The sequence below is a fragment of the Arachis ipaensis genome, chromosome B03 (assembly GCF_000816755.2).
Source record: "Arachis ipaensis cultivar K30076 chromosome B03, Araip1.1, whole genome shotgun sequence".
Taxonomy (NCBI): Eukaryota; Viridiplantae; Streptophyta; class Magnoliopsida; order Fabales; family Fabaceae; genus Arachis; species Arachis ipaensis.
In genome coordinates, this window is record NC_029787.2 from 4,821,607 (window position 1) to 4,830,351 (window position 8,745).

Sequence of the window (8,745 nt, forward strand, 5' to 3'; positions counted from 1 at the left end):
AAAAAAAATATATATATATATATAATAAGCTAGTATTAATGATCAGAATTCGATATTAAGATAATTAAGATGTTACATCATTCATAAGAAAAATACAAATCAATTTATTCACATGTTAAGTTTAGCTAACTCTAAGGTTTTGTATCCTAATTCAAAATTTTGAAATCTGATCATAACCACTGCTCTAGCAGTCTAGCTACGTAGTTGCCATGTGCCTGTGAATCCAGAATATTAGATAACGAATACAAATAAATATTACGGCCATTATTTAAATTACATGAATATGCTTAACAGTGGTTTGTGATTGTCACGAAATTTGGCAGGATCGACTTGTAGCTAGTTTCTTTTGTGATATGCCATATTTTTCATTAATCATTAGAAAAATTTGAAAACTACATCAAGATCATATATATCAAGGGTGAAAAAGATACTTTAGCACTGAATTATGTTCCTCAGGTGTTAATTAATAATTAGTTCATATATAAGATTAAGTGATGATGATCATGAGCAATGTTTTTTTGACATATGTATTATTTAAATTTATTTTTTGATTCGTGCATGAATAAGTTGATATTTTTATTCTTAAATCTTATTTAATAATGTAAAACGCATAAACAAAAAATACCTATATATAGGTAATAAAAAATTCTAAAAAATCAATTATAAAATACCTATATATAGGTAATAGATTTTTTTTTTTTTATGTAACTAGCATATTTTTTAAATAATTGGCTATAATTGACTATACCCCAAATTTTAAAAATGATATCCTTTCTTATTATTCCCCACCTTTTGAAAAAAGGAGAGAGCAAGAGATATTCAAAAAGATGATTTAAGGAACATATTGTCTTCTTATGCATCACACCATACCTTGGTGTAAATTATTCCTATGAAGAGCAAATTTAAAAAATAAAAAAAATAATTTCCATGGGTGACAATTGACAAACAAGAGTCACGTTCACAGGAATAAAATAATAATAAGAATCATGAGGACTATATGGTATCTTATATTACTCACTATGATGATGACGACTTGTAATTATTCAAAGACAACTTTTTGACTCTCAACAAGGATCTTAGAGTTAGGTTAGCTTAGTGACAAGGTTGGTTAATCCCCACATGCATGTGCACATTTAATTGATTTGGTGAAGCAAGAAGAGAGGGCATCTTAGGCGAACTAATCATAAGTAGTAATAGTAGGTATTATAGTGTGAAAAATATTGTTTTAATTAATGAAGATTAATATTTGGAAGGTGTGTTAGTAACTTGGGATGCTGGAAAGGGGGCACAAGGCACAGAACCGTCCACATGAAAACCAGCTAACGATGTGGTCTACATACAACAGTGGACAATTTTAATAAGTGATTGCCCATTTTAGAAGCGTACAAGGGAGACTCTGTCTCCATAAAGAATCAAACCTTTCGAGGATTATGAAAAAAAAAAAAAAAAAGGGTAAGAAAAGAATTTATACGGGCAACAATGTAGGGGTGAGCAAGGGTAGGGGTATCCGATTACTCGTACGAATCTGAACCGAACCAATTAAATTGGTTTTGAAACCAACGGGTAATCGGGTTCAATCCGAACCAAACTGATAGGCTTTGTTAGTGATTGGTTCAGGTATCGGTTATAGGGGTGCGGAACCCAAACCAACCTGCGAACCCGATCATATATTAATTAAATAAAAAATAAAAAATATATTCACTATTAATATGTTTGGATTTTAATGAGTTTAGTTTTTAATGTATTTGGTATTTAACATGTTTGGATTATTTCTATTAATATTACATGTTTATTGTACTTGTTGAATTTTTAAAATAAAAATTTGTTTTTTTTTATGAATTTCAAAGTTATCGGGTATCCAATTACCCGAACCGAACCAATCCATTATTAATCGGTTTGGTTTGGTTCGGGTACATGTACAAAAAAATACAAATTCGAACCAAACCGAACCAATTATATTTTAATCAGTTCGGTTCTAATTTTACAATGAACCCAAACCAAATCGACCCGTGCTCTCCCCTACAACAATATTTATGAAGTTATTTCTCTCAAAAACTTAGACCGATAAAAAGAAAAATATGAATGATCCTATCTTTAACACGTTCTGTCACATAAAATTTTCTTTTGAATTCGTGTCAATTTTTGCATGAATATTTTTATTTTTTATTCAACTTATGTTAAAATTATTTCTTTTGAAGCCGATAAACATTGAATTCTAGTTGTTTAGATCATAATTAGTTATTAAAAAATATGTATATATCAAAATTAGCCATTAAAATTAACACATATATATTTATATATTTGTGTATAAATACATAAGAATAGTGTCTCAAATTTTTAACTTCAAAATTCTACTACTCCTTAATTAATCAGTCAAAAATTGGAATAAAAAAGAGCTAATTAGAAGAAAAAAAATGCTTAAAAATGTTTGTAGTGTAGTGTACACTGTGTGACACAGCTTATGCCATGTAAATATAAAAAGAATATTATATATATGTGAATGATGAGTAAGTATTGCATACCTGTTATGTATATCGTTATAAAACTAATTGGAGCAATGTGGCATCGAATTTTACTAATAATTTTTCTATGATCGACCCTTATTATATTTAGACACTACTGCACAGTCCTACACTACAACAACCTTTCTTTTTTTTCTCTTACTAGATTCATTCACAACCTTTTTCCCCTCTTCACACTACACACTAATAAGGGTGTATCATATTGCTAGCTAGTTCTATAGATTCTAAACTTTAATTTCTTTGTATAATTTCTCAATGGATGAGAAGTGGAAGCTATCATCATCAAAGAAGGAAACTGGTTCAAGCAGCAGCAACAACAGTAGCAACACCAACAAGTCATTGTTCTCAAGGAGTTGCTCAACAAGAGGATCTTCTTCTTCAAACTCCCCTCTATTGAGGAGAAGTTCCTCCACATCAAAGTGCAATAGTAACAATCTTAATCTCCATAGGAGCTTCTCGCAGAAGAATAATAGTAACAGTAACAGTAATAGTAACAACCCTTCTATTGGAAGGAAATGCACCAAGATAGCTAAGGAACAAAAGGCAAGATTTTACATCATGAGAAGGTGTGTGGCCATGTTAGTTTGCTGGCACAAGCATGGTGATTCTTGAAGAAAGAAACAAGAACAAGAAGAAGAAGAAGAAGCTAAGTCTATTTTCCACAGAGATCCCTTGTTCAGATTTTATGGGTTGAGTTTGCAATTTGGACAAGTTTCTTTTTTTAACTATCTCAACTACTAGAATCCCATTTTGATGATTTTGACTATTTTGTCACTTTCAAAATTTGAAACATTCAGATATCATATATTATGAATGTATCAAATTTTTAGGTAACAGATATCGTGTAATGAAAATATATTATACATTGGTTTATAATTTAGTTTAGATAAATTACATAATCAAGATGATTAAAAGCTTTGCACATTGCTTTATGAAAATGTATAGATAGATATATGTCACCTACATTATATTCTCTTGAATCTTCACCCTGCAGCTCTTACACTAGTTTAGTTTGTTTGAGAATCTTATGAAGCAAGAACTGCTATATTAAGATTTAGATCCTCAAGTTGCTTTCATGTGCTAAATCCGGTTACTGATGAGTGATGACTCTGCTTCTGTCATATTCATATCCCCCTTTTGCTTAGTGTGCTACTTTTTCTTGGTTAGAAGAAAAGATTTACTTTTTGGTAGATCATATTCACAGGATATTATTATAATAATAGAATTTGGATCTGCATTGAAAATGTAAGCCACATTCCTTCATCGTTTTTCCCATAAAATATAGTAGACACCATTGTTTTTTGGTCTAAATGTTGCAATATACAATTTACCCTGACTTTTGCTCCCTCTTTTTTTGTTTTTTAAAAAAATAAAAAAACTTTTTCATCAATTTTGAATCCAGCAAATGACACATCCAACAGGGAAAATTTGCTAACCTTTTCGGAATTAGACAGATGCCGAGGAGCAAGGTGCACCATGTAAACTGTAAAGTTAGAATCTTTTTCTTTAGAGTTGTTACTTATTACTTCATTTTCTGTTTTATTTATCCCACACATAATAGTGGGTATTTGAACCATTAATCAGGCTTTGTTTTACAAGATTAATCCAGCAATAAAAAAACAGCTAACAATAATGTAATGCATTTTACGTATTAGGTAGGTAGGTATAAGGTACACTATTATTTTAAGTTGCTTGGTGTGGGGTATTCCATATCATGAAGTGACAGGAGTGTTAGGGGCCAACAATTTTTGTGTTTTATAACTATCAATTGGCCATCAATAGTATTTTTAATGGTATGAGATTACATTTAATAGTGGGAGATCACTCACTTTTCTTTTAATAATTAAGTGCTGGCCACAAAACACAAAAGTTACTGCCCTAGACTTTCTCTTAAATATATCTATCTCTGCATGTGTGTGTAAAATGCTGTACAGTGGTTACACGCATTAGTCAAGGTGGGAGAGACTTTGCATTTTGAATACCTGATTTTGAAAAACAGAGTTACAAACCAAACACTCTTATGAAAGGGCAAGCAACTTTGTTAAATTCTGACCAGCATGTAATCAGTAAAGAAAAGTGAGCCATTGGATAAAATCTCACACCATTAAAACCATCATTGATACCTATTTGATGGCTACAAATCACAAAAATTGCTGCCCCTAGCATTCCTCTTATAAAATGTCATTTTTCTTTGTTAACATGAGACCAGTCAAGAACAGAACTTGTGAAAATGAAATGAACAATAATGTAACCGTCAACATCAACAGTGTTTCCCCGTGTGTGGTACCAATTAACCAACACAAGCGTGCTTCATGTTGGTTGTATATATATATAGACACTAGCTAGACAGAAAGAACAGATCAAACTATACGGCACGCTCAGAAATAAATAATAATAGACACCTTATTTATTTAATTAATTTCAAAAATAAGGTAATTTATTTCCTTTCCTCTTAATTGACACATTTGCTTGAGCGGTTAGAATTGGTGGGAAATTCTGTTAGGCAGTTAGGAAATAGGAAGTCATGTAAGTTGTGTGTGATTAACGGTAAGAATTCGAAGTAGCTCTTGTCTACGGTTTCAGGAACGTTGCAAGGGTACTCTGGGGAATTCAAAGTGCGGAACAAGTTGCTGAAATTGGCAATGGAAGATTAGGCTTTAAAAGTGGAAGCTTCTTTCTTGTGTAGTGTACTGTTGATATGATGTGAATGTCAGTGTAAAACGTGGATCTAATTATTATATAGCAAGCAGTTTGTTTGCATTTGTTTGAAAGGAGATTATTTAGCAAAAGGAAGGATGATGGTCACCATCTAAATTATTTATTGGTAATAACCGCAGTTTAAAAACCTGGAGAGTTTGAGAGAATTGTAGAGGGGGCCCGGGAAGTCCGTTAATAGTGAAGGCATGAGAAACATTAGGGCCAGCGCATGTCTGAAGAGCTTGACGTTCCACCACTCACCGAAGAGAATGGGGATTTCTTTATAGGGTTTGGGAAATCGATAAGACTGGCTGCGGTCAGGGAGGATGATTAAGGGCCCGGCCCCCTAGAGTGGCCCTCAGCCAGAACCCCACAATCCTCAACTTGAAATTGGGCATTGTGTTATGTATCATGGCCCATCAAACCACCCACTCCCAATTTGCGTTACTATATACTACTAGTTGCCAAATACATCTCATAAGAAGGGACTATACTGCTTAACATAATGGGTGCTGATATTTTAACCATATTTTTATGTAAAATAGTCTATTTCATGCATGGACTTATAATACTCATATATATCACATGTATATGATTGTACTTATGGTTTAAGCCTTATCGATGAAATGAATCCAAAAAGTATGAATAAATTACTATTTGTACCCATGAAACATACAGACGCTAACAAATGTATCCATATACAAATAAAACGACAATTGTAACCACGGAAAATGACTTTTGTGTGCCAAGAGTAGAAGATGGATATGAAAATGGGGAAATAAAATAATAACCATAGAATTATATGAAACGATGCTGAAGTTACCCCCGATTTAGAGGTGCAGAAATTATTCTTTTGTAACCCAATACATATGGCATTAACGCACATGCCAAAGGATAAACATATGCACCTTGTTAAACATACATAACTGGCTCCAATCCATATTATATACGCTAATTATCGTCGGTGCATCATTTTCAATATATATAATATTTATAAATAAATTTGATTATCCTGGATGTTATAACTGAGAGCTGAAAGGTGTAGAATGGTTTTTCCTTCCTCATTATCCTTGAAGTTTAAGATGGATTGTTGAAAAGTCCAAGCATCCATTCTAACATGCCTTATGAGCTAGCCAATGAGTACTTGAAAAGCGTCCAACTGCTTGGAATCACCGGTTTGGCTTACAAAATGCAGAGGGGTAATGAAGGTTTCAATCTCATAATCTCAAGTGTAGATGGGGATGATTCTTGAGGCTCACGGAAGATGCGGCTATGTGCAAATGAGTGTGAACAAATGGTATGGCATCAACATGCTCCAAAATGTATGGATCCATCCTCCAATGACCTACTTATATTTGCCATGCTTATTACTTGCAAATATATTACTATGTATGTTAAGCTTCTTTGTAGCTACTATAATACATTTTGCTTTTCTTATTAGAACAATACAGTAAGAGAAATTAATTAGTAATAAACAAGTTATAGCAGATCTTGACTGTAAATGTAAGTTCCCTCCTCTGTTAAAATATATAATTAATGTTTTAAATGCACCATTATTTAATTTTAGTTTATAAGTTGGATACATTTAGCTTATGAAAAAGTCTTCCTAAATGATACCAGCCAAATAATAATACTAGTCAAATAATTGTATAATATTATGATGAATATGTAAAAATAATGCAAATAGCATAGCGCCTACCCACAAATTATTTTTTATATTGAGATGGGAATGGTGTTTTGCATCATCATGGATTGTAAAGATATTATTTTCAAATATGATATTATTTGATTTAAAATGTAGAAATCAGTTTCTTTAATTTTTGAGAAACGATTTGGATCTTTCGATTTGTGAGTTAAAAATTCCCTTGCAAAATAATGAATAAGTCCAATTACTGACTTCCATGCCAACATCCATAGCAAAAAAATTTTAGCCGCGCCTATCCTGTTATATTTTTTAAATTTATTCTCACGCATAACAAACCATACTGAAAGTATAAATACGAGAAAACAATAAAAATCAGTCAATAATCAACTAATATTGATTTTGAATTTTTGGATGTAGAAATCTTTTGACAATTCCTTTTAATGATCTGATATATATTTCTTGATTAACATGAAGCACTCTACTTGTTGCATCAGATCTGGTATTTTTAATTCTTTCATGGCAGTTTGATTACCTTCCTCTTCATTGGAATTCATAACCATTTAATTTCCCTGTTTGAGCAGTAACACTAGTGTCACTATTATATGTTACTTGCATTGTTACTCCTCCTAAACATTTTAAGAAGCGGGCGCAAGATGTATTTGTTGATTGCTGTGAATGGAGAAAGGCCTGCTACTGCACGGACACGGAGATTAGTCATCCCCGCTGTAATGAGAAGTCCAGAGACGATGATGACAAATAGAAGCGTCACTTGAGCAGCACTCATCAGGTGCCGGGTTGTTTCACGTGGGGGAGTTATAAGTTCCACAGAATAGACATAGCTGATGCCAAAGTAAAAAATTAAGAGCCTGCATGCGTGCATGTGTATCCAACAAATTAAAATCAAGAGAAAATGATCTAAATGTCACTCAATTTCTTTCTGTTTCTAAGATGTACACTCTCCTCTCCATATATATATTTTAGTTCATTTGACTAAAATACTCTTCAATAATCATACATGAGCGAGCGAACGTGTAGACCTGTATGTCATGATTGATAACAGAAAGGTGCAAAATGGTGTTGCCTGCCACATCTCTCCGGTTCAAGATGGATCTTTCCAGGCTTGCAGCACCCTTGCGGGTATTCCCCTTGAGCCACCCAATCAGCACCCCGAGGGCGTCAAACTGTTGATTTCTCACTGCAATGTGAAGCGCAGTCTCATCTCTTGTGTTCACATCTAGAATGGAATCTGGACAAGCAGACAGAAAGTAAGCTAAGAGGTCACACTCTCCTATTTGCCTTCCCTTCCTTTCACTCTCACAAGCTCTTTCTTCATGTCTACAAGGCGACGAGCCAGTTTACTATGCCCATTTTTTACAGCAAGGTGGATGGGGCTGAACCCTTGCGGGTTGAGCTTCAAAGCAAATGAAGGCTTCAACATCATGATCTCGGTAGCAAAGTAGAGATACTTGAGCTCCTCATCAGGATTCGTCCTGAGATCCACAGATGCAGTAATATGCAAAGGTGTGTTAACAAATGGTTTCGCATCCACGGCATTCATCATATCTGGATCCTCCTCAATTAGAGCATAGAGCCGATCTATATCTCCGGATAGAGCAGCTTCCTCCAACGGGCTTACATTATTTGACATCCTTTCTCTATGTAATTAAGTTGCTTCTGATAGTAATCAATCCTAAACCGGTGGTCTTGGTCGCCACTACTATGTACGCAAGTTTAAACATTTAATATACCAACGCTGGATCCGTCAATTACGTACTAAGCAAGCTAGTACCTACTATCTAACGTATATTGTTCATCTTTCCCATTTCCTCTTAAATGGATTTATAAATATAAATATAAATATAAATATAAATATAAATATAA

General features: G+C 33.3%; 1 protein-coding gene and 1 pseudogene across 1 annotated transcript; one reads left to right on the forward strand and one right to left on the reverse strand.

Moving 5' to 3' along the window:
• On the forward strand, window positions 2,518–3,394 carry LOC107634107 (putative uncharacterized protein DDB_G0283223). Its single transcript, XM_016337681.2, has one exon. The coding sequence runs from the start codon at window positions 2,778–2,780 to the stop codon at window positions 3,132–3,134; it is 357 nt and encodes a 118-aa protein (XP_016193167.1). The 5' UTR covers window positions 2,518–2,777; the 3' UTR covers window positions 3,135–3,394.
• Window positions 7,125–8,657, reverse strand: LOC107632339 (annotated as a pseudogene).